The 27,561-nt window shown below is 41.9% G+C and overlaps 1 protein-coding gene across 1 annotated transcript in view; it reads right to left on the reverse strand.

Moving 5' to 3' along the window:
• TTLL10 (tubulin tyrosine ligase like 10) overlaps window positions 1-10,748 on the reverse strand; it is a 29,375-nt gene extending 18,627 nt beyond the window's left edge. Inside the window, exon 1 of the mRNA XM_069874468.1 lies at window positions 10,640-10,748. Coding sequence (XP_069730569.1) covers window positions 10,640-10,748 — 109 coding nt within the window. The remainder of the gene's footprint in view (window positions 1-10,639) is intronic.
• Between the last annotated feature and the right edge of the window lie 16,813 nt (window positions 10,749-27,561).

Genomic DNA, 27,561 nt, shown 5'->3' on the forward strand with positions numbered 1-27,561 from the left:
CTCCCTTACATTTTTGTTTTTATTAGACCGTTAATTATCTGAGTGCAGTGAGAAGTGGCTAAAACAAGGGGACCTTGATTTTTTCAGGCAGTCATTGTGTGCTACCGAATTAGCCGTAATAAAAGATTTTGACATTTATGGAGCCTCGGTCAAAAATACAATGATAGAAAGGCTTTTTTAGGTAGCTTATATTCCTCTCTCTACACAGATTTTTCAGATGCAGGAACAAAAAATAACATGGGGCTGGGTTGTTTGGGTTTTTTTGTGACCTCAACTAGATACGCACAAAGTACAGGTCATCTCCAGGGTTAACATCAGATGAAGCTCGGGAAGGTCTGCATTTACTGCCAGGCTTTCACAGATCCAGCTGCAGGCTCACCAGTTCGAATATTGACCTACCCAGAAAACTTCTGCCACACCTCATTGCTCTCTCCAACTCCCTGAGAGGAGGTTGTGGAGAGGAGGGAGCTGGGCTCTTCTCCCAAGGGACAGGGGACAGGACGAGAGGGAATGGCCTCAAGCTCCACCAGGGGAGGTTTAGGCTGAACATTAGGAAAAAATTCTTCACAGAAAGGGTCACTGGGCACTGGCAGAGGCTGCCCAGGGAGGGGGTTGAGTCCCCTTCCCTGGAGGGGTTTAAGGGACGGATGGACGAGGCGCTGAGGGACATGGGTTAGTGATTGATGGGAATGGTTGGACTCGATGATCCGGTGGGTCTCTTCCAACCTGGTGATTCTATGATTCTATGATCTGCCAGGAGCACCTGAGATGCTAAAATCTGTTCTCTGAGGAGAGAGATCCCGTTCCAGGGAACACAGGCAGCTCCAATTGAAACCACAAGGGAGGAAGGATGAAAATGCAGCAGTAAATCTGTGTCATTCCCCCCCAATAAAAAGGGATGCAAGGTGGAATTTGACTTAGATTCAACCTCTCCCAGAGCTGGCCCTGCATGCTCCAAAGTGGATGTGCCAAGCCAGTGTGAATGCTCGGCACTCCTCCCCACCGGTCACAGTGACCTTCAAGACCGTTCTCCGTCTTTTCCGGTCGGTGCACAATGCCTCCGATTAGCTCCAGTGCTCACGCAGAGCCAGGCAGGATCCCGTCCTTGCCTTACCCCCAACCTTCGTGGATTACCTCTCATGGCCAAGCCACCCAACCTAATCTCCCCGGTCACAGAGAGAGCAGCCTGGAGTGGGAGGACAGCAGTGTCGCAACCTGGGGCACCGCAAATACTTTCAGCAAACGTTCCACCCTCTAGGAAATATTGCCTAACTCTTGGAGGAGGGGAGAGGCTGGGAGTTATAGAGGTAAAGGAGGCATTTCATGCACCTGAGACGTTCATATGTGCCTCTGTGTTCAGTGAAATGACAATTTCATTAGCGATTTCCAAAATTTTCCATGTTTTGAGATCCTAGCATGAGGTATTTTAATTTGCACACTTATTTTTCTACCCTTTTTTTGTTTGACTCTCCAGTGCTGAACACATAATTGAAAGAATGCCAGAGGTTTTCCTTTGGGTGGGAGGAGGCAGGACAGGGCGTTCATTGTCTCTCCGTCTTCTACTCAGCTCTTTCTGTGAAACCTGCAAAAGTGTAGGTGGCCCCTAAAAACTGAGTTTGATAGAACTATCAGTTTAAAAGTCATTAGAGTAAGAAATGACAAAGTGACTGTGTAATCCTTATTATCTTGGCTCGAAAAATAACATGCAATAGGAAAGAATGCGGATTGTCAACACAGGTACAATTATATCCAGCACATATTTAATTCCAGGTAGTTCTGTCAAGGAGGTCCTGTGAGTTGATTAGCTCTACAAACATCTGAGTCATTTGTTTGGGAATCAGGCAGTGGGACAGCTTGTTGCTGCGTATGGTCTGTTATTCATGTGGATAAAGTTGGAATATTTTGATGTGAATGACCCGTTGGTGTGTTTTATTTCTGAAATTCATATTGAATCCATATGAAATACATTTATAGCAAACTAATCCCTTGATTAGGGCTACAAAGATGATTAAAGGGCTGGAGCAGCTCCCATCTGAGGACAGGCTGAGAGAGTTGGGCTTGTTCAGCTTGTGTGGTCCCCAGCCGGGATCAAGTTGCACTCATGGCTTGGGTAGGTTGGATTTCAGTGACAAAGGGGAAGCAGTGCAGCATGGATCAGCTTTCCCAGAGATAGAAGGCATCGATCCAGCCCTGTGTCTCACTGTGCAGCAGGCACACAGGGCACAGACATGTAGGAATTAATGGTTAAGCCCAAATTCTGAAACAAAGCTTTGGAGTTAGGAGACAAACCCTCTCGAATCAAACATGAAATCCAAGGTTTTGGGGTGGCTGCTGTCATAGTTTTGTACTGAGGCCACTCAAAACCACGTTACAACTGTGGAAAGTTCAGCACAAGTGCCTGTTCCATGTAATTTGCCACAGAAACCCTTTGTATTCAAGGATCCATCCCCTTTCCGTAAGTGCTTCTGGCACTACAGTGGGAAAACACAGCAACTGAGATGATCAGTTAAATCCCAATTTACACCTACGTACCTGCATCAACAGGAGGAGGCTCCACACAGTGATTTCACCGAACCAGTTTCTCATAACAGGACCGGTTTTTGGTGTTGCTGAGCACCTATAATCCTGCTTGAAATCAGTAGAAAGACAGGAACACGTCGCTTCATGAGAGCAAGGGTTGTGGGAGGCAAGACTCTGTCAATTATGGAAAAAGGAATTTGGTCTGAAGTCCAGTAAGTCTGTGGAAATCTTCCAAGGGTTTCATCTGGCTTTGTATTAGTATTTTCATAGAATCATAGAATCATAGAATAACCAGGTTGGAAGCGACCCACCGGATCATCGAGTCCAACCATTCCTAGCAAACCATTCCTATTTTGAGGAATCTGGGAATGTTTCTGAGAAAATTCACCCCCTTTCTCTCCCTTTCCACCTGCTTTGTTGTTGTTGCTGCTTTGGTTTTTGTACTGAGCCCTTTCTAAATGTTTTTGTTCTTCTGCCTTGCTCTGATTTAGGGCTGCAACTTAAGAAGCAGCAAGTTGCTGGAGTAGCATTACACGCAGCCGGCCGTCCCAGCTTAAGCAAAACCCAACCCACCACCTAAGGTGTGGCAGTGGAAAAAAGAAAGGTGAGAAAGAAGAAAAGCAAACAGGCATTGTACGTGGTCCTTCCCACTGCTCGGGTTTCCCACTGCTCAGTTCCAAACCCAGTAACACTGTTTATGTGGGAGTCAGCTGCCCTACCCGAGTGCGTCCTAGGAGAGCCACAGAGTCTTGTAGTGCTGTGTGCATCCTTCTGGCCACCACTGTACGTCATAGAATGATATAATCATAGATTCATACAATGTTTTGGGTTGGAAAAGATCTTAAACTCATCCAGTTCCACCCCCTTCCATGGGCAGGGACACCTCCCACTGGATCAGGGGCTCCAAGCCCCATCCAACCTGGCCTTGAACCCCTCCAGGGATGGGGCAGCCACCCCTGCTCTGGGCAACCTGGGCCAGGGCCTCCCCACCCTCACAGGAAAACATTTTTTCCTTAGATCTCACCTAGATCTCCCCTCTTTCAGTTTAAAACCATTCCCCTCATCCTGCCCCTGCAGTCCCTGATAAAAAAACCCCTCCCCAGCTTTCATATAGGTACTGTAAGGCTGCTTTATGTTCTTTTTAGGCTTTTATGTTTTATTTCATATATCACTTCAGGAGACTCTCAAAAGCTTTCTAAGTACAAGCCATTGCTTGGCAGGACTTTTCCTGAACCCAAACAAGTTCCTCATTGCTGTACCTGTCAGGCTAACGGGCTATTTGTCCTCTTTCAGAAATGTCTTTAGTTCATTTTGGAAATTCTGGACTGTTCAAGCCTGGACCCATCTCTCAGATGCCTCCAGGGATGCCAGTGAACCACGGAGTCCAGAGACTCCAGTCACAGTCCAGCAGGATCCCCTCTTTGGGAAGGTGAGATGGATGCCCCTATGTTCTGAGAAATTAAGTCCTGATGAAGGTTAATATTCCAATAGTCTGAGATAAAATATGGCAATGTTTTCAGTAGTTTTAAGGCAACCAACTTCTTATGGGCTACGTGTCACTCCAGTTATTTCTTTCTGCACCTTGCGAGCTCTTCAAACCCTGACAGGGCCCCATCTGTTGCTGTGAGTTACCGGCAAAGTGTGTTACAGTTCATAAAAGCACTTGCTTCACGGTGTCAGATGGGGCTAAATTTTCATACGTGTTGTCAATCATGTTTTGCATAAACCACAAAGACCATCCCACAGAACTGTGTTGCTAGTTATTTTTATTTTTCCCCTGTGGAGAGCAGCCTGGAGAACTTAACCATTTATTTAGCGTAGCTGGTGATTTGCAAACTGTTTACTCTGCCTCCCCGGGGCTTCAGATGAGGAAAGCTTCCCTTGCAGGGCTCCAGAACTTGGCTTCTCTTTTGAGATACTCAATTAGCATCTACCAGTTCAATTCCTTGGAGCATAAATGGCTGTTGCAGGCCAGGCTGGAGAGACCCTCATTTTCCCCCTGGGCACTGAAGAGCAATAAACAGTCATTACGATTTTGGCAACATCAACCCAGAAGAGATATGGACTGCTCCCTTCAGAAATGGCTATTCAGCTTTGAGCTACTGGCAGTAAATTCTGTTATTAAAACACATTAGATGGTCTTTAAGGTCCCTTCCAACCCAAACTAGTCTATGATTCTATCCTGACCTAGTGGGACGTGTCCCTGCCCATCGCAGGGGGCTTGGAACTGGATGGGCTTTAAGGTCCCTTCCAACTCAAACTACTCTAAGATTCTGTGATTCTATGATTCGTTCACTATTCTGGTGGCTTTTTACAGAGAGCTGCGTTCTCTTTCCACCAGCTGCCTGCCCTCAATACTTGCCCCTTACTGGAAAGGTACATTCTGCTATGAATAACTGAATAGCTCGATGATAGATGAGCTCATCTTTGATTTATCAAGTTTATGAAAACACCCTGAAGGGCTGCTTCACTATCACTGACAGTTAGAGCTCTGGCCTTGAATGGCCTCACCAACTTCAACTCTTAGAGTGAAAGGATTAACTCTGCATTTCATTTCCGCAGAAAGAGGATCTCCCTGCTGCTCATGCAGAGTTTCTGCAGGGAAGTGCACCTCCCAGGACGAGCAGAAATGACTTCTCAAGCTGAGTCTATAGCATTTACTGGAAAAAACAGTAGATTTTTCTGAGCTTAGCAGTGGTTTGACAATAGTACCTGTGAATAGAAGTGGTTGAATTTAGAATCATAGAATAGAATCATAGAATCACTTGGTTGGAAAGGACCCACTGGATCATCGAGAGTCATTGGAGGTATAAACAGGAAAAAAAATGGAATATTCTCAGAAATAACAGGAATGAGGGACACAAGAGGCTCACACCCACATTCCTCTGACTCTCCCCCGCCAAACGTTGTGGAGTCTTTGCAGATGGGGAACTTGCATCCAGGATTTAGTTCTGACTGAAACCTTAAAAAGGTTCTGAAATGTTCAAAAACCAGTTTGCTGGCATTTCAGGAGTTTAAGTGAAGCTGCTTTAATTATTGTAACCACAAGCAAATGTAAAACCTCTGTGTTACAGACAACACCGACAGGGTCAGCGCCGGGACTGAAATCATGGCAAGCGTCCCGAGTCCAGGGCATGGACTCAGAAAATGTGAAAGTTGGATACAAACTGAAGAGCAGCAGTGAGGTGTGTGTGAAGAACCTGGTGATGGGACTCTGGGCTACAGCTGAAGCAACTTGCTCATCCAAGGATTTATAGTGGGAATCACCTGGCTAAGGATGAGGATTCTGCTCACTGCTTGAGTGTGGCTGCTCCAGCACAGGGCTGAGGTGCTCCCAGGTAAGAAATGTGTGTTTTTAACTAGTCTGAGCTGTTGCTGTTGCTCCTTAGAGCTGAGGCATTGCTTGGTTGGGCAAGCACAGCAAGGGAGCTGCTCCTGGTGTGTTTGCTATGGGGCTTCAGAGCCCAGAGCGTGGGGTTGGTGCCTCCCTGTGCTCAGCCTGGTCCTCCAGCACAGCATAGTGGCTCCTTCCCCTGCCCAAAGAGGGGTGGTGAGGAGCAGCAGGAGTTATTTTCCTGGTCTATCCAGAGTATGGAATCCCAGGGCTGGCGCTGGTATGAGTAAGGAGGCAGCAAAGGGCAGTGCCTGAGGGAACACGAGGCTGTGAAGAGGAGGGGAGAGTAAACTTTGTACCATTTATTGAGCTACCAAGGTAGTGTGATATTGAAAAAAACAAAACAAAACACACCCTGCTCCTGCTATGCCCTATCATGACAAGGAAAATGGGAGGAAAATGGGGTATAGCAGGGAATGGGAGTCCTCTCAGTCATGCCTAAAGCTTTCAAGTTGCAGCTATGGGAGAAATCCCATTTTAAATCAAGAGTTATAGGGAGGCTGTGTCTAGTTCGCTTCACCCACCATACAACCACAGCTCAGACTGTTACTAGTCTTCTGCTATTTTTTTTAAGTATATTTATAGGCAGCTCCTTTGTTCCCAACGAGTTCTAAACTGGCTGTGATTCTGGGACCTGTTCTAAGGGAGATAAAGGTCAAAGACAAGTAAGCAATCTGAAGAAGTTGCGTTACTAACTCCTCTGAGTTTGTGTCCAGGTTCCCCTTTATTTGGTGATTCTCAAAGCTTTTTTCTTCCTTTCTGCATGTGTTTACTGAAAGGATAGGCACGGTCATCAAACAGCAGATAGTGAGTAATGAGTTGGGCTCGCACACAGAAATCCAAATGGGTTGGTTTAAAGTTGTGTTTGGCATGCAAATAAAATCAGCAATCCAAATGAGGTTGTTTCTCCTCAGTGTTTGCTTAGCCCCTCCCTGGCTTTCGCTCCCAGCTGGAGGGACTGAGGGAATGGTTTAATATTGTCTATCAAGTGATCTGCGTTTGGACACTGAAAATAAAGTGGAATATTGATCAAATCCTCTTGGTTCTTCCAACCCCTCTTAAGACAAGGAGATATAACACTATTTAGGAGTGAATAGGTAGGAGGGGACAGGGAATTTGGCATGTGACTGCCCCTGGAGCAGGTTCTTGGGCACCCTGACCCCCCACAGCCCCCAGGACAGGGGTACAAGCACTAAGGCTCTCATCTGAACTTGGAAGGAGTCTTGATCCCACACTTGTAAAGCAAGTTTACAGTGGTGGTGGGGCAAAAAATGCCTTGAAAAAGGTAGATAGTTTGTTAAAGTGTATATATTATTCACTAAGAGCTTCTTTAATACTTAAATCCATTTCTCTTGAGTAAAACAAATTATAGGTTTGTAGTTTCTGTAGTCTAAATGCCTTGAACTTTGCTCTTGAATCAGTTTAGATTGTAGCAGTTGTGCCAGGAGGAGCTTGTTAAATTTACTGCCCTGGGAGCTGACTCCACCTTTTCTTGCTTAAAATAAAGGGGCGAAGGAACATGGAGAATGCTTCTCCCAGGCAGAAGTTTCTTAAAGGGGTGAGGTATTATATTTGTCTCTGCGTTTAGGGCTGATATGCTGAAGATGTAAAGAACACCCTCACCACACTGAGAATAATCCTTTCTGTTGATTGTGCTTTCATCATACCTAGAGAAGGTATGAAGGGTTTTTAATGCACTGGAACTTTTATTGCTTTATGATGACTAATAAAGTATTTAGAAGGATTCAAGCTGGCTTCACCCCGCTAAATATTTTGTTTCATACAAATTACTAGGAAAACTAAATGCTTTGTCTTTGCTCAGCTCTCTGTTAGAAATCCCTGGTTTGCTTTTGCCTGTTTTCTGGTTGTTGGAGAAGAAAAGAAGTACAGAAATTATTTCTACACCCATATGTTGCTATGCCAGTATGTTAACATTTAATGTGAGTAAGTTAAAGCCAAATATGAGGTCTGAATACTTGGAGTCTACAACAAAGTCTCTGGGTTATTTTCTCTTGCAACTGTCTGGACAAGTTGTTTTCTGTGTGCACCTGAGTTTTCCCAATTTTAACGTGTAGGTAATAGGGAGCAATTTCATAGGATCATAAAATAGTTTGGGTTGGAAGGGACCTTAAAGATCAACCTGTTCCACAGGCAGGGACACCTCCCATTGGATCAGGGGCTCCAAGCCCCATCCAACCTGGCCTTGAACCCCTCCAGGGATGGGGCAGCCACCACTGCTCTGGGCAACCTGTTCCAGGGCCTCCCCACTCTCATAGTGAGCAAATTCCTCCTTTTATCTAGTCTAAATCCACACCACTCCAGTTATCCCCATTGCCCTCAGTCCTATCACCACAAGCCTTTGTGAACAGACCCTCCCCAGCTTTCTTGTAGCCCCTTCAGCTACTGGAAGGTCGCTATAAGGTCTCCTTGGAACCTTCTCTTCTCCTGAAGCCAAATCAGCAGAGAATATTCCGAGAAGCTCCGTACAGAGCTGTCCTGAGAAGCAGTTATTGCTTTTGGACAGGAATTAGACTGAAGTCAAGCATCGGGGAATCCTGTTTGCTTGGTTTGAACACACAGTATTGCTTCAAAATGAATTCAATTCAGAGCTGTGTTGAGATTCAACTCTTTTATTTAATATAAAACTAAAATGCCTAAAATTAATAACGTGAGCTCCAAAGCAGTGGAACAACACATTAAATAGCATGTAAGATATATAAATGTATTTATACAACAGCAGCTAGTGAAACTGTTCTTGCTTCTACAAAGAAAATAATCTTTCTCTGTGTGTTTATTGGCATATGTGGATTCTAGTGATAAAAACAACGATAAAAGAATTTTCATCAGAATAATTGCGGTAAGCTACCAGTAACAGAATATGTGAATATAGCATTGAGGGCTAGAGTCATATCTTCAATCTCTTTGTCTTCCCTGACAATGTTTTATGCATTCCTACCCTTTCACTCTGTGCATAGTGCATCTCACAAGATTTTTTTTTTTTTATTATAATCAGTTTACCCAAGAACACAAAGGCACATAGTTCTTCTTTTCACTTCTTTTAAAGAAAATTAGTAAAGGGTAGTGCTGCTGAAAGGTCAACTTTGTTTCATTCCAAGAAACACTCTAGCTCCAAAACCCCCTTGATCATATGTTAAGCATCTCAGGAAGCTGGAAATAGAAAGAGTGAGGCTTCCAGTAAGAGGCTGCAGCTTCTGTGAAACTCAAAGCATAAGCTTTGGACAAAGAGAGGCATATAGAGGAAAAGAAAACAAGGAATGCAGCCACTGCGGTTCAGAGATAGCACAGGTAAAATATCAACTGTGGTGGACTGATATCTTGATGAAACAGTGTAATACACACTTCTTTACGTGGTAAGTTTCCATAAAATACTAGTACTACAAAAAGGAATAGCATTTGTACTCTGCAAAACGAGACTTGCCAGTGTGAGTCATTTTAACCGGGACATTGATACTATCTTCACCTTCTGAGGACTTTTGGCAAGGCGATTTCCTAACTGGGAAATTCCTGACAGTTTAGTGAGACTTGGTTGATGTAGAGAACTACAGTATCTTCATTCTCCTTCCTCGGGGCATAGGATGCTCATCAGCTGAGGTCAGGAATCCATTCCATCACCCTCTCACTGCAGTTACATTGCACAACGAAGGGTGTTATATTAAAAAAAAATCTGGAATAGCTATTCCTGCTTCTCATTTTGGGGAGGATAAAGGCTGGTAGCCACATTTGGGGGATTGGAACATTTCTCTTTTTTATTGTATACTTCAATTACATCTCAAAATAGAAGATTTTTCTGAACTGAGGGCTTTGCCAATGTTTTTATTTTATGAGAAACCTTTCAAAGTACTTTTCTGTCAGTGTGAAAATAAAGCAGGCCTTGTTTGAAGTTGCGATATAGTAACAGGTTGCCTTGACTTGTTGATAAACTTTGCTCATTTAACAAAGAATTTCCAAACGGAAGCAGCTACTTAAGCTGGCAGCAACCTCAGAAGACTAAATGGCCCAGGTTTGCCTAGAGAAATTCTCTTCATCTTAAACAGCAGGAAAAAAGCCTCAGTGTTTTCTGTATAGAGTGTGGCAGTGACTCTTTAAAATGAAGATTCAGGAACTATCAACTTGGATGAGGCTTTGAACAACCTGATCCAGTGGAAGTTGTTCCTGCCCATGGCAGAGGGGAGAACCTGGATGGGCTTTAAGGTCCCTTCTGACCCAAACCATTCTGTGAACTTGAGTTGGGAGTTTTCAGCCAAGTTTACTCTGCAGTCTTGCCAATGATGGTCCCAAAATTGATTTTTTGCCCAAACTTCAGTGAGAAGATCCAGCAATCAGACTTCATGGATTCTTCTGATAAAGGCAAGATTTTTTTCTCCGCATTTCTGTCAAGACGAAGATTTTTGCCAGTGCGATTGACGGCATTACCAGACAGTATTAGACAAAAATAGCTAGATCTAACTTTGCCTGGTAAGACAGCAATCAGCAGGCACTCAGGCTAAAGGCAATGACCAGCATTAAAGGACTTTCTCCAGACTGAGGACTAAAAAGATAGGGCAGGGAAAGGCTGAGGACCTCTCCCTTAGACAAAGCAATAACCAAGTAAATATTTAACTTGAAATACTTGCTGATTGTGAGGCAGGTACAATTATGAAAACACAACTCTTTCCAGTTCACGGGCATGTGAGTTTAAAAGAAATGGTAAAGAACTTAACTTACCAAGAAACAGCTCTGTCCGCTGCATCCATCGTGCTCCCCACGCCTGTGCTTGGTGCAGCTCCATCAACCCCAGCACAGCCAGGCTGGGGGTGCACATCTCAGCCCTCATCGATATTAAACCCCCTCTCAGTAAGACAACTTCTGAAGATTTAAATCTGATGCAGCCCAGGCCTCGGAGGGCGCTGAAGCCATCCTGCATACTTAAACTGCCTGTGGAATTGCTCTCCTGTTCAGCTGATCTGAGAGAGATGAAAATCAGTAGGAGAAGGGGAGGAAAGAAAGATGTTGAGGTAGAAGGGGATTTTTCTGGGTTGCCCCTGGCTGTCATGACTAACTGTCTCTGAGACAAGATCAAATGGACACTGTCTTAAGCACACATCATCGTGGGGGAATTTCCTGGGTCTCAATTTCATTTTTTTTGTTTAAGGCAACATTCCTTTGCCTGCTATGGATGCTCAGTTAGAGTTATCTTCTTTTCCTTTTTTTTTTTTTCTATTTGCTCAACTCCATCTGAGATTTGCACCCATACTTTGTTTTCAGAGAAGATGGATGGGTGGTAGGTGTGCGCTCCAATTCATCTTATTTAAATGCTTGTTAAAAGCCAATTTGCAGGGTCACTCAGATTTCACACCATTTCCTCAATCCCTTGTGAACCAGTTACTTATTAACGTAGAGGCTAATCAGCAAAAACCACTTCTCTGCCTCTTCCTTCTCTCCCTCTCGGTTTCCTGAGAATTACAACCTACAAGGGCAAACAGAAAATGGAACTTGTTCCAACTCAAGTCAACCAGCGGAGTTAAAGCAGGTATAGCCAGCTCCTTCCAAGCTGTTCATATTGCAGTGGAAACAACCTGAAGTTATAAACCAACTGGTTCATTTTTTTTTTTTCCTGCTGTTTCTGTATTATCTAGTAGTTTTGGCAAGGAATCATATGCCAAGGGCTGAAAAAACATTCAGAGATTTTTGGTGGCAAAGGCAGAGGGTGCAGAATCTGCTCCAAATACCATTATGTTGCTCTACCAGTTCTGTTTTGGAGTGAGTGAGGGCATTAACATGAAGTTGAGGATGAGGAAAATGTTTTGGTGCTGTGATTCAAACACAAATTGACACTTGGACTCCATTTAAAGATCTGGGGCAAGGAGTGTGTGTTGTCGGTGCTTGTGTAATTTCTTATATTTCTTACAGAAAGAAGCTGAAAACCAACAGGTGCTCAAGAGCCACAATGAGGTATGTGCACAGTTCCACCTCAAGTTAGATCCCCAAGAGCACGAAAGTTCTATGATTTCTCAGAAGTGCAGGCAGTATGAATGCTCCTTATGTAAGAATGAATCTCAGCTCGTATAATGGTCTCTCGATGAGTTCTGATATGAATTCTTATCCTCTACAGGCAGACCAGGTTGTCTGCAAAATATTGGCTGCATTCATCTGTCGAGGGCTCGGAAAGACTTGCAGGGTAAGCAAAAACCCTGAATCTGTTTGTGCAGTTCAGACAGGAGGTATTAAGTGTCACTAGAGGAGGGCAAGACTTGCACCTAATTTAGCCCATGAATTTGGTCTGCAAACATGTACTTTGTTTTAGACATGTGAGCAATCCCAGAATCTGCTTGTAGGATCAGATCTTTAATGCAGCAAGTGGTATCACCACTAGTAGTGCTGAAACTTGTAATTTTTGCTAAAGCAGATGGAGCTGGACTAACTGGCTCAAACATGATGTCACTAAGGTAAGACTCTTTCTGTAAGAGGTCTCCTCAAGAGTTTGCTCCTCTGCCACCTCAGGAAACTTGTTTAAAGCTGACCTCTATGTGATAGAAGTACTTATTTCCTTACCAAGTCCCAGGTTTCAATCAAAACTTCATCCATTTTCATAGTCAATGTAGTGGTGTAGTTACTCCTACGTGAGTTGGAATGAATTCTTGCGGGAAAGTAGCTCTTCACGTGCCTTTGCTTGGTTAGGTAGAGCAGGGTAAGCATTCCATAGTAGTTCCTTGACTGGGTTAAATTCCTTTGTTTCTTAATGGAACGATTAGAGTGATTAACCCACCTCTTCTCTAAGCTGAAAGCACAGCCTCTAACAGGGCAGGTTATAATGTTGAAAGTTCAAAGGCTGTTCAACCATGGAGGTGTAATTGAACTGTAATTGGGAAGAATGACCTTTACAAGCAGTATCCTGCCCTAACCACCTCTCACAGCCAAGCACGGTAACCGACAAGAAATATTTCAGCCTCCTGCACAAGACGTGCCGTGCAAATACATCGCAGTTTGGAGAGAAGGGAGCATTACTGTGCTTTTGAGAAGATATGACTGTTGCGTTTTAAAGCTGATGTGTCCTGTCTCACCTTCTTCACAGCAACATCAAGGTTCAGTAGCACCTAACAGAGCGGTATCCAGTATCTTCTTTATTTGGAAGTATTTATGATTATAGCCATTTATTATGTGTAAAAATACTTGTTAATATGATAGCCAACATCCTTACCCTCTTGTCCAAATGTTCCTAAATTGTGGTACAGTGTCTTTCTGTGAGAGCTCCTCCTGAGACATGTTGTTGTTTGGTTCACCCTTTAAACATCGTTACCAGACAGTGTTAGAGTAGATCCAGAAAATCCAGCACTGTCTAGTAAGATGCCCACAGAGGACCAGAGTCTGTTCAGGAGCTGGAGAAATGAAGCATCTATTAATGATTCCACATTCTTCAGGAAGTCAGTGTTCCATAAAAATGAACAGAAATGGCGCGAGAAAGATTGTCTGATGTCACTGGGTGGGTAGATAAGGTGATGAAAAGCTTGAAAATCATGGTGAATTTCAGAAAAAAAATATAGTATGAAAAAATGGTTTAATGGTGATCTAAAATAGAAAACATAAGGTTAAGTTCTGTTTCAACATGATGTAAAAGCAGAAAGATTTCTCATGGTTTTGATCTTGGCTTCCTCATTCCCTGTGATTCACAAAACCACCAACAGATTCAAGCCTTTCCAACCAATTAATAAGACATTGGAGAACTGGGGTGTAGAGAAAACGGTATTATGCACAAAGAAGTGACTAAGATGACCTAGCATTTAACACAATTATCTGCTTTTAAATAAATACTTTATTGTACTGACTTTAGTTTAAGGGCTGCAGACAAATTTGAGTCAAAGAATGAGTGGCAGCGACAGGACTCCTGGGTACGCGGTTGTTAGACAGTAATGTAATAAAGCAAAGCGATAAAGGTGATAAGGCAGCTGTGGGCTTTGTCTTCTTTTCATCAGAAGAAGGGGAAGTTTGCACATCGTGCAACAGGGAAGGTAAAAATCCAGCACGTGCTTCTCAATGAGCGTTTCCCTAGGCGAGAGCTCGGTGCTGTTCTGAGTGGGGCTGTTACTCTACTGACTCTGATTTCTGACTCCATCCCTCACGCAGGAGGAAGGTGGCAGGATTTGCTTGGTCACCCTTTATTTTTAGTCTCAGCTCTTGGAATAGTGACAGCCTGTCACTGCGTGATAGCTTAAGAGAGCTCAGGTACTGTTAGACTGCATGTAATATTTATTATAGCCCTAAGATACTCATAAGTCTTTGTGGAGCCAGCACAGTAGCTCACGTGGTCTCTATATATACACATAACCTTTCTATCGAGCTAAACTGTAAAAAAAAAAAATACATTTCCTCCAAGCTACACTTGAGTTAATCATTCTGTTGACACTTCATGATAGGGTTCAAGGAAACAGCTTCTCACTGCGAGTAATTAAACCCCCCAGCCCACCCCGTATATTAGTAAGAGATCCCGGGGGGGAGGGTGGGACAGGAGGAGGAGAAGGACTGGATGCTTCTATTGTTGCAGTTTGGTGCTTAACACCTGCCAGGTACACAGAACCACCTGCCACAGCGCCATGTGTCGGATAAAAACATCTAACAGCAATAATACCCTTTCTCGGCGATAGCCTTTATAAATCGTTATTTACAGTACTTTTAATGTCTGATAACTGGGATGTATACCTTCCTGTAGTGTTTTAATTATTAGCAAAGAACAAAATGCTTTCATGAACCATTTAAGACAACTTCCACTAAGTCCCTTTAGACTGTGTTACTTCTTTCATGGTGATTTTAACTAGTATAATTGATTTAGGAGAATAAACTCCATAGAATCGATCCCCTGTATTACAATATTAGTCCCCTAAAGTAATGAAAGCGAGGGGAATGGGGGCTAAGTCCCATTCTCTCTTCCCTGCCTCCTCCCCCAAGAAGTAACAAAAGGATGTAAAAGCATATTATATAAAAATAAAATTTAAATTTTATACGTTACAAAAAAATTCAAAGTTTTAAAATAAAAGGCTTTGCTATTAGAATGCTCAGCTGGAGGAGTCTAGAGGAACTGCTGTGGAAAGGAAAGAGTAAGTTACAATAGCAAAGCTGAAATCTATTTTAGCAGTCTAGTTCTTAAATTATCTTATATTTAAATGAAAAGAACATTTGATTTTTGAGAGAACATTACAAACAAGAAAACTCAAATGTTACATTTCAATAAAATGTTTCCTTTCATTCTCTGGCAAGCTACCATTGCATAAGAGAAAATAAAAAGAACATATTTAGAGAAGAATACTCTTATAAAATTTAACATTTTCATGTGCGTGTATTCTATTGTTGCAGTATCAAATGTGCTCCGTTTCACCCTCGGCACAGTTTTCTATTTACAGGCTCACTCAATAATGATAAAACATCATTTTATCATTCTAGAATAAGGACAAGATTTTCTTCGGGTTTTTTTTTTTTACCCTTTCTCCTAGAACCCAAAGCATTTAACGTAAGTTTACTTATGCTTGGGGAGATTTGACAGTCAAGCATGGATTTTTCTACTGGCCACTAACCTCTGTTTCCAAATTCGCTGTTGAACATTTCCACGTTGAACACGAAACACCATAATCATCATTACCAGGCAGTATTAGAAAAACAGAAAACATCCAATGCTGCCCAGTAAGATGGTAATGGCATCTCAGGATCATGGTCTACAAACAGCAGATGTACCGCAAGCGAGAAAGCCTGACTATTTGGACTAGAAAAAATAAAGGCAAGGGGAGGAGAACACCACCTCTAACTGTCCCTCTTTTGTGATTTTGGCAATTATCAAATGCTATTCATTTGGGAGAGGAGGAAGAAACCACGTTCTGAAAAACGATCCCAGGAATATTTGAGCTGGTCATATAGTCCTGGCCCTTCCCATCAGGCTCCCTCCTCCCCGCACAGAATTGTAACGTACCGATAAATGGTCTTATTTATATTTACACCTATTGAGTCATGCTTATCAACTGCAACACGTACGATGGTATTTGAGGTATGGGCAACTCCAGCCAACCCTGTGCCCTATCTGCTACTGCAAATTAAAAGTGTGGGGAACTGCAAAATCCAGCAAGGAACATGGGCTTGCAGCCTTAGGTCTGTAACTCTTACCTTTCTTCCAGTGCCTCCAAGCATTTAAGCTTTATCTATGTCTTTATTGGGCAACTCCTATTTGCCAATTCCTTCAGTTATCTTTAATATTTGGGGAGCCCAAAGATCTGGCAAAGCATTGTTATTAGAAAGACACCATGAATATTTAAATGCTAAGAGTGTTTGGAACCTCTTACTCCTCACATTGTCTCTTAATGTTCACAAGATTTGGTGCCGGTGTATTTTTTGCGACATTGGCTCGTGTACATTAAAAAACAATCTTATTCCTCTGAACAGCTCTGGAGCAACCAAACAAATTTGCTCAACATGAAGAAACTCAGCACTGACATTTAACACCCTTGAAAAGAAAGGACTTGTTAGATGGGTTGCTACCCTGCAGAGAACCTCATAAGGTTCATTTAAGAGATATTCCAGTCAAATTTTCATGTAAAGAGATCTCCCAAGTAACAAGGGATAGGATGAGCTGCCCAGGGCTGTCGTGGAGTCTCCATCCTTGGACTGGCTGAGCTTAGAGGATTTTTCCAAGCTTAATGATTCTATGCTTTGTATATTAAAAGAGCTCTTCCAGGATGCTACTCCAGGCAGCTTTTAAAGTCTCATAGTGTGTGCCATGCCCTTACAAACGCATCTTTGAACCCCTTGCTCCATTTCAGATTGCAATTCTGCAAATAACCAAGCAAAAAAAACCCCAAAAATACCCACAAACCGTCTCTCTGTTTGTATTTTTTGCATTTGCTGGTTTGGGGTTTGGTTTTTTTTCTTAATGAGACAGCACTGAACCTTTTCCTCAGCAGATAACAAACAGACAGGCTCCACTTAACCATTACAAATGAAAGTGTCTTTTCTACATCAATAATGTGGAATAAAGAAAGTCAACAAGCAGAATTAGACAATAGCTCTTTGTCTAAAGTACCCTACATGGTTGATGCGATAGCTGCAGCTGAAATAAATGCAGGTAGAGTGGAGGCTTTCTAAAGAATAAAACCCCACGCTGTGTTAAACTCTGTTTTGATACTTAGCAACCAGTTCTGTTATCCATTTAATGTCGATAATAATAATTTGCTAGAATGATCAGGGCTTTCAGAAATCCCATGATGCTTAATTATAATTGGAGCAAAAAATTCAATAGCATATGACTGACTTTGGGAACGTTACCCAACTGACAAGAACAATTCAAAGAACGAGCTTAGATTCTGGCTCAGTTTACCCTTTTTCCCTGAATTCTAATGTCTTGCTAGGGTGAGATTTGTGAGCCTTTTTCTTTACTGCCATATTGATAGAACAGTGAAGCCAGGAGTTTTAATAATTCCTCATTCCTTTGCTTCAAACCCTATTTTAGAGGGCTTCATGGGTTTTTTTTCTCCCTTTTCCTTCCTGGCTGTGAGGTCTTTTTACAATCTGGGGACATTGTTTTTCAAGTGAAAAAAATAAAGCAATCTTAGAGGTGGTTTTCAAGAAAGGTAAAGACATTACAAACAGATATTTGCACAATTGCACTAGAAATATATAATGTCTCGCTTAATGACCAGAATTAAATAACTAATAAAACAAGACATTCTCCTCTAGTGTCCTATTGGTAGAGACGTGACAGATTTTTAATAGCTCAAACAACGTGTCTTTCATTCCTTGAGATATGCCTGCTTCCTATTTGGGGTCTAAACAATTTTCATTAATTGCTTAGAGGTCTAAGGTGATGAACACATGTAAATAGGCCTGGATTGTCTGATTTGAAACTCCTAACAGATGAAACCACAGCATTGATGGAAAAGTCCATCCAGCAGAAAGCCAGAAACGCTGAGAGATTCTGTGGATTCTGGTCTCCTGATTGCTGGGAGAACTTTATGGTTCTGTGAAGAAGATATTTTGAGGGAGTTTCAGAATAGGTATCAGTTTTGCTGTTGCCACACTTGAATCCTTGCCCTTACTTTCACTGTCGAATAACAAAAAGGCTTTTTTTTTAGCTCCTTGGTTTGGCCATTGATCCTAGAGCTGCCAAAACAAGAGTTGCTACGCTACAGCCATACAGCAAAGGAAGCTGTTCCACATAAGCCACTTCTTCAAAAAGCCTTTCATAGACTCGTCTAAAGCCAGGAAACTTAAGTAAGCACTATAATATGATATATCTCATCACGTCAAAGCGTACGTGCAATCATATTCTTGAATTTACCACTCTAGTTCCTGTAACTGATGTGGAAAAGGGAACGTTTCTCCCTTGAACTTGGAATAGAAAATACAAAAGATGTCAGTGCTTACAGAGAACACAGAGGGTTGTTTTGCTTGTTTATTTTCTTTTAAAGATATCTTCTTCCGCTGATAAAAGCTAAATCCTAACATTTTACATGACGGTAACCACGGAAAACTGCTAGGAAACTGCTTTTTCACTTAAAAAGAGTGACTGCAAAAGGAAAAAGGCATAAATATTTTGCATTAGCATTCAAGTGCACTATCATCACCCCACCTTCTCATGACATAGAATGGAGTGAAGCTGTGTCACAGGCTGCCAGACCTAGTGCGAGACAAGAGGCTGTGAAACCTGCGTCCTTGCCGATTACCAGAACTCAGAAAAGGCCCTGAGCTATCAGATCCGGCTTTAGATCAGACCAGATGACCTTTATCAGCCCAACCCAAACTGAATTTTCTATGACCTAGTATTTCTGATGCCATAACCATTCACCATTTCATTTCTGATGTACTGGGAACCAACCCAACAGGGAGAGGTGTTGGCAGGATCCTGTAATTTTCCAGTGGTGAAGGAATATTTCAGCCAGGTACAAAGTATTTTCATCAGTTTCCCCAGCTAGAAGGTGACATCTCCTGCTTTTACAAGCATGAGAGAAAAACTATCCTAGAAATATACCCTAAGCTAACAAACTACTGCCCTAAGGCAGCAACCTCGTCCCTCCTGGCTCTCTGTGAATCCTTCCTTATGCATTTTTCTTACTATTGGAACCTTTCAACAATTTCAGAGGTGTCGCACTAAACCACATGCATGTTCAAGCCAAAAAAAATGTATGTAAATGCCACAAACTAACACTTAAAATCCAAATCTTGCCAAGAGATTCAGTAGAAGAACTCTTTCTGTCTCCAGAATGTGTCTGCACTGGTACCAAGGAAGCAGTATTATAGCATCTCTCATGTCTTTCCTGCTCAACAGAGGTGGAAAACACCTAAAATAAAGAAGATCTCAATAGGAAAGAGTTTGTTCCTTCTGCAACAGGTTTAGGCAAAAGAGAAAGTCAAAAAGGACAGAAACAAGGAATTATTTGGGGCCTTTTCCTTTAAGAACTTTCATCCTCCGGGCTTTGACGCATTTTGTGATGGAGAAAAAACCTTGAGGACAAATTAGCCCTAAGCTTAACTCTAGCTTTTGCTAGAGATACCCTTCCTTCTACGAATGCTACTTGGAAGGTGAAGCATCTTCCATAAAGCAAGGTGAGTACATTAGATGGATTCATTGCAAAAAAACCCACATAGTACGTCAAGAGGACAATGACCACTTTCCATCAGTGCCCCACAACAGCCAGGCGTGTTTGTCACTAGCCCTCAGCCAGGTGTTCACACAGTTCTCCAACAATCCGGAGAGAAACCTCATTCTCCACCTTAATTTAAAGCTCTTTCATTTCTTACCTTGCCTTTTCCAATTGCAAACAAAAGGCTAAGTAATGTGTGAGGGGGTGTGCTGATATAAATACACCTGTTATGAAAGAAATGAAATTGGATCAACCAATTCCCATCACACGCGCTGAGAGAAAGAAAAAAAAGTTCCATTCTGGATTAAATTCACTGCAGAATGGCAGAAAGCCTTGATCCATTATTTGATTTCCTACAGCTCCTTATGAGAATGGGGAAAAAAAAATCCTATTCTTAATATGCCGTGTTCTTTGCTGACAATTTTTACAATCACTCTTTTTGCTCTGTCCTGACTCTCTCTGTAGGCTGAACAATCGATGGCCATTTAAAATCTTGGAAAAACAAATGTACACCAGAAATCAGAATACGTAACGTGGTATGACTGGGTGAAGAGGTTTGGGCCAATGACATTCTGCCTCCCCTCCCCACAGCTAGTGACAATACGAAATGCAAATCAGTGCCACGTCACGCAGAGCTGCCAAGAGCAGGATTTGACTCACAATGCATTGCTAATAAAAGACGATACTTAATGTTATGCAATCAGAGCAGAGCTGCTAAGTCATCCAGTCCTTCTTCCACGCTTCCTCCATACCCAGCCTTTGATAGAATCATAGAATAGTTTGGGTTGGAAGGGACCTTAAAGATCATCCAGTTCCAACCCCCCTGTGATGGACTGGGACACGTCCCACTGTATCAGGCCTTGAACACCTCCAGGGATGGGGCAGCCATCCCTTATGTCTAATCTAAATCTGCCCCTCTCCAGTTTATACCCAGTCCTATCACCACAAGCCTTTGTGAACAGTCCCTCCCCAGCTTTCTTGTAGCCCCTTCAGCTACTGGAAGGTCAATATAAAGTCTCCTTGCAGCCTTCTCTTCTCCAGGCTGAACAACCCCAACTCTCTCAGCCCGTCCTCATACGGGAGGTGCTCCAGCCCTCAAATCATCTTTGTAGCCTGCTCTGCACCCGTTCCAAATAAGTTAGTCCAGATGAGACTGTTCTCAAAAGATTCCTGGGCATTAGGGCTGCCCTGGACTGGGCTCCTTGCAGGAATCACGCAACATCCTCCAATTCTGCATCAGTGAAAATATGGACTCCTTACTCAAGAAAACTCTGTTAGACACCAGAGGTCAAGGTGCTGCTTCCAAATGAATTAAAAGCATCACCTTCCCAAATGCATCAGAATTACATCCCAGTGCTACACTGAGTCCCAGCTGGAGCTTCAATAGTCACTTCTTAAGGTCCTGTATTGACTTCCATAAGAGCTAAACACCTGAAGACTAAGTCAACCAGAAGAACCTGCAGCTCGAGTCAAAAGAAAAAACAACAACACCACCACCCCAAAAAACCCCAAAACAAACAAAAAACCACCCCCATCTCTGCGTAGGTTTCATATCTAAGCTGGGAAAAGGTAGCATGCCACAAGGATTACAAAGGCACGTATTTCTTAGCTGCATAATGCAATTTTTATAAACAATCCCCATGCCTTGCTGTTGTGTTAATCGTTAATCAACCCAACAACGGCTGGTGAATTTTCTTTTCAAAACTTCACATCACTTACAGCCTATCCGTCACGACTGTGCAATGAAAATGATGTCTTTGGGGAGAAATAAACAGTACAAATTTTAAATTTGACATTGTAACAAAGAAAAAAATGTGAAATAGTTTCCAAAAAGACCCAAGTCCTTCACAGGGCTCCATCTGGAATTCTTCTAGAGCTATTCCATATAATACTACTACTACTACTATGAAAAATAATAATAATACTCTGTTTGGTTTGCCTAACTGCTGTCAATAATAGCTCACAGGAGAAGAAGAACCTTTGTGTCATCTGCATAGAATTATATCTGTTTGCCTTCTTTTCCCATTATTACAATAGGAGGTGCTTTATACATACAAGACCCTTCAGAAGTGAATTATAATGAATGAATTCAAAGAAAACTTGTCCTATGCTCAAAGAGGTGGCAATTTTGTGCTTTTGTTAGCAGGCAAAATACAAACATCAAACTTTCATCTCTGCTAAGATGTTTTAATATCTACGGTACCTAATGAAAAGTTTATATATCTCTTATCATCCCAAAACCAAGACCAGAATATTAACATTTTTTTAATCATGGGTTTGGTAAATGGAGTAGCTGCTAATTTAAAAGTTTAATAGCAACTACTATAAGTTAAGAAAATCATTTAGATTAAATGGTTAAGTGTAATTTTGTGTGACTTTTATTTAAGAAATGCATTCGACCTTCGCTTTCGCATGTGCAGCCTCTGTGCACGGGAGGGAAAGAACTTTCCCAATTCTTTTTCTTCACTACAGGAGCTGCCAAGAATTTCATAAAGCAAAGAATGATTTGCTTCGTGTTCCCCAGAAGGTCACTCAGAGATGCAGATACGCTATATAACCCACGTACCAGAGCCACCTGCTAGCCAAGGTTAGGCTTGTGGTGACAAACTAGGAGGCACAGAACCCCTAAAGAGCACGGCACACGATACAAATGAATTATGGATTCTATGAACCATCTCAACCTGCACAAAGACAAGCCAAAGGGAAACATTCCCTTCTAAATGACACATTTCTCAAGTGAATCCTGCCTTCACACCCAACAGCAACTCTAGATCTTTTGCTTTTTTAATACTAAACACCCCATTTGTTTCAGAAAATAGAAGTAGTTTGTTAGAAACTCCTAGCATGCTTATTTCCCGTTGGACCGATAAACAATTCCAGGTCATTTATCAAGCCTGTTTCAAGTCAGACTTATTTAACACCCAGCAAACACACAAATTGTTAGTATTTACAAATAGAAAAAGAAAAAACCTTGCTAATTATCCAACCTGCTTGCTGCGTATATTACCGTGACCGCTGAAATATGCAATTCAGAGGCCTAAGACTTAGATGGCACTTGTTTTTAGGGCGAAAGCACATGATTAAATGCTTTGTCTGGTGAGAATAACACTAAGTTATTGTGACAGAAGCAGGACAAGTGTAAGATACATCATGAAAAGTCTCCATGCCAATTAATCTATCATTTAAGTAATATATAAAGATAAAAATCCTTCCTTTTACCTCCTTCTTCCTCCCCAAGACCATATTTTACAGGTCGGCTTGCAAACAAGGGGAATTAGACTGCACTCAGGTGCAGAATCTTTCCAGAGTGGGAAGTTGAGAAGAGAAGCAATGAAAAAAAACACAGGAGAAGAAGGGAAACGTGGAAGAAGGTGGTTATAACCTTACCGTTGCGAAACGTCAAGGCACAAAATGCGAAGTAAAAAAACCCACAATGAAAAAAAAAAAAGCCACAAAAAAAACAAGAAAAATCACCAAAACCCCCCAAACGCCCCATCTCGAGTCCTCACCAGCGTGCTTTCGCTGGCTATTCGGTACCCATGAAATATAAAACCACCCTGATGGTCACCCAGGTTACCGACTTCATTTAGTTAATCATCACCATTATTACCAATGTTCAAGCCTTGAGAAAAAAGGAAAGAATGACCAAAGAGGAGTGGAAAACAAGGGACTTAAATGAACCCCACCCCCACTTTTTCCCCCTTTTCTTTTAACCGGCACTAGTAATTAACTTTGTACCTATATTACCTTTCTTTCTCCTCCCCTCTTCTACTTCCTCACTGCCTCCCCCGCTCACTTCTGAAGTACAAGGACAAAGTTCCAGCAACCTTAAAACAATTGGGTATCAATTATCCTGCGAGCGGGAACACGGAGATGAGTTTTTACCCAGGTAGCTGCAGGGCTGAAGAAAAATGCAGCTCCAGTGGGGGCAAAAAAGAACTTGTTAGTTAACCTGTAGGGCTGAGCCTTAATCAATAGTCAACAGCAATGAAAAGAACAAAGCACGTGAAACTTAAGCCTTTATATCTTCGAGCTCCATCAGATTAAAGATACCTGGAGTTTGAAAGGACGGAGAGGCTTATTTGAAAGCTTAAAAGCATCAATGCAAACTAAGTTCTGTTTTAGAGTTCAGGCTGCTTATCAATTTGCGATTACTTCTGCCGCAACCTGAGATTAAATAAAAGTCAACTCCTAAAACTGAGTTATCTGACTTTAATGACAGAGCCATTTAACTAAACCTCGTTAAAGTGAAGTGCACATCCCGATTGTAAAACGCAATTTCCTCAGGCCACTTTCCCCTGCCCCAAATATACTCAGAACATTCTAATTAACCAGTTTTGCAAACAAAATTCCTAACAAACGAACAGCCGAGTGCACGTAGCCTTTATGTCCAGTTTGCATTTTTGTAATTCTAAATCTCATAATCCATCTTTTTAGTAGAAACGCAGAAAATTATCCCTTCAGCCTTCCTCTATGATTTTTAGACGAAGGACATAAGGAAATAAGGACACTAAAAAAACCTTATTTCCTACATAATAAACCATCACAAAAGAGGGGAAGCCTAGGAGAATTTTTAAACTTTTATGAGTGTCATATTGAAAAATTTTCAAACATTATCATAATCTGATATATATTTTAACGTGTCCTTTAATGCATTTAGAGTATGATTAAATTAAAAACATTTATTTCAGGGAGGATTTTTCCTCTTTTCCTGAAATAAAGAAATACTACTCATTTTTTTTTTCCTGCAGCGACATGTACCGGTAAAACTGTGTCACCAGGTCAGCCTCAGGACTCGCACGTCTTTGAACTTCACAGCATGGACCAACATTTCACTTAAACAGAGATTCCACACCAGGACTGCCCGGTAGAACCACAAGAGGAATTCAGCCCCTGCTCCATTTGAAAATCCGCACAGCATCGCTCTGTCTATCCTTTCGAGCTTCACACTGGCGACCCCTAAATTCAATGACTTCATAAGATGCCAGGTTTTTAAAGCCTGATTGCTATCTTTGCTGAAATATATTAAATATATTACCACTGAGAGTAAGATAATTCATGCGAGAAATACCTGTACCTTCACTTCAACACATGCTGTGCATGAAAAGGACACCGAATTGAGGGGTTAGCTAAAAGTTTCCAAAATCCTTGCATTCATATGATTTTCTACAATCTGGAAATTTAGTTTTCTTCTAATATCTGTAACACTTTAGTTGCCTGAAATTAGTTGTCCGTATACCAATGGCTTTTAACAGCCCAACTTCTCCAGCATTAATAATCTATAAGAATAATTCAATAATTAAATTAATGAATTTCAAGAGCGGTTTAGACACCCACAAAGCGAAGGTGCTTTCGAAAGCTTTGCCGTGTAACATCTCCAGCTCTGTGTAGGCACGACTTCAGACGCCCACGCTTGCAAGCTGCTTAAATTAAAAAAGGTATTAAAACCAATTAAAAAGGCTCAGACTATTCCTGAATTTGCAAAGTAAAAATGAGATGTTTAGTCCTGCAGATAAAATCTTTTATCTAGCTTGTTTTGGTATTTGTTTACAGATAGAACAGCACACAATTTTTAGCTATTAATGCTGTTCTCTGAGATTCAAGCAAGCATAAACTAATCTGTTACAGAGGTGCCTAGAGTAATGCAAAATAAACTTTAAATCATAGTTTTTTTCAAGCAAGAAGTTAAGTCAGCTAAGTTTAAATACTTGCGACTACAACAAGAAAATATTAGGAAGAGAACAACAAAAATCAAGCATTAACCTTGCCAAAAATGGCAATATTTCATGCATTTCTGACAAAATTTTTCAGGAAAAAGCTCTTAAAGACTGTCTTGAAACTAAATAAGCCAAACAGCATGTAGATCAGGACAAGCTTTGCCTCCTCATTTCTGAAAAGCTGGATCCTTTGAAATGATTTCGGCCAAAAGCTGAAATTATTCTGAGCTTTGTGCCCCGCCGAACGTTCCAGAAGGCTGTTTTACTCAAGGGGTGGAGGGAACGAGTGAGCAAACATTTTCTGCTGACTCCCTTAGTGCCTACAAAGGCAGCTTAATGCTTCTTCCTGATTCAGGGCAGGTGAATTATACAAGAAGCCTCCTTGCTTACAAAACACCTCTTACTCCTCATCCAAAATTATCACATCAGCAGTGCCACCTCCCAGCTACCAACCTAACCGTAAAAGACTGGAAGAGGGATTTTTTTAGGTTCCTCCATCTTCCAGTCTGAGAAAGCAGCGTGGTTATCGCATCCAACCCACAACTAGACTTCACGCTTCAAAAAAATGAAGCAAACCACTTTGTTTTGTCTTCTCGTCGGTGTCCAACTAGCCAGCACAAGTAGAGACGAGCCACAGCTGGCACAGGGAGCTCCGAAACGAGAGTGAAGGGAAGATTTAATTATGCTCATTTTGTCATGTACAAAAAAAAAAAAAAAAAGCCTCAGGTAAGAAAAGAATAAACAAAACGAACCCAAAATGGCTCCTCCATGCCATGAGCGGAAACCGATGACTAAAGCAGAAAGATCTTTCCTTGACTTCCCCTTAATTTAAACAAAAGATTCCAAATCCGTTTCCTTCACTCCTAGCACCCTTACCTGAGGAATCAATTTTGATTCTAAAGCAGGAGAGAAACTAAGACTAGAGGACTGGGCATTTCTTCAACGGCAATAAAATACATCAAAATGCCATTTAATTGAAAAACTAATTAAAAAATGGCAATCACTACACAGAAATTGAAAAGGAGCCCATAGCACACTTGGATTTAGAAACACCACTGCTGTTAATTCCAGAGCTGGATCCTCTTTGAAACGCATGGATTCTCTTCTAAGAAAGCTCTTAAATTTTTCGCTAATTTTATTTTAGTCGCAACAAACCTTTTCCAAAGAAGCCTTTTTTTTTTCAAAGCTCCCCATGACATCTCGGTGAAACCAGCTTTCCCCCACTGGCTCCCTCCTATTCAATTTCTTGGGTCTGCTTTTACCTGCCCCAACTGGTTTGGCTAGTTGTAAAATGAACGTTTGAATTCATGTGCTGTTCTCCCCTCCCCCATAACTCTGAGCAGACAAAACCTGATACGTATAACAAAACCCTCTTTAATCTACCTGGGGAAAGGAGGGGGAAGAGAAAAAGAGGACAGAGTCCTATAGAAAGTTAAGTTGAGAGAAGAATATTGATGAACAAGTTACGAAAGGCATTAAAGAAGTTATTCTCCATGCTAGTTAGATCACTTTTTACCACAGTACCTGGACACTATGGCTTACCAGGACCATGAACACACACACGCAAGCAACTTCAGTGCAGGAAGCACAACCACCTTCTCCCAAACCAAGATCATCAGCCTTCAAGTGGGTAACAAAAAGGGACGAAATGATCATCAGGAAATCGCGCACAAGAGTTTTCGTCTTCTGATCTTTCTGTGTCCTGGAAAAGACGAACTTGGAGCGAGAGGCTTTCGCAGTAAAATTCACATGAAACAAATGATTTAAAAAAAAAATATATAACTATACCTGAAAAACCAACACACTACTAAATTGAATTAGATTACTGAAATAAAACCTATATTTTTTTAAAAAAAAAGGAAAGCGAAGGATTAAAAGGTGCATGGTTTTCTTCGCAGCCCAGAGCGGTGTTGCTTGTTTAAGCTGGAATTGAGAAGAGACGGTGAGTGTCTAAGGCTCGTCTTACATGTAGTCCTTCACCCCTCCCTGCGCAGGTGCATTCTTCACGTCTGACCAATCTCCTGCCCTCTTGCTATGAACAGGTGTGTCCTCCGCTCGGGGAGCGGCCGGACCGAAACCCACTGGTGTGCTGCAGGCACGCCGTGCGGGAGACCAGCCTCTCGAGGGGCTCGCCAGGCTCTAACAAAGAACGAGTTATTTACTGAGCGAAGATTCGGTTTGATACTGCTGTGTCACCGCACCTCATAGAATCATAGAATCACAGAATCATAGAATCACCAGATTGGAAGAGACCCACCGGATCATCGAGTCCAACCATTCCCATCAATCACTAACCCATGTCCCTCAGCACCTCGTC

Source organism: Phaenicophaeus curvirostris, chromosome 22, assembly GCF_032191515.1.
Source record: "Phaenicophaeus curvirostris isolate KB17595 chromosome 22, BPBGC_Pcur_1.0, whole genome shotgun sequence".
Taxonomy (NCBI): Eukaryota; Metazoa; Chordata; class Aves; order Cuculiformes; family Cuculidae; genus Phaenicophaeus; species Phaenicophaeus curvirostris.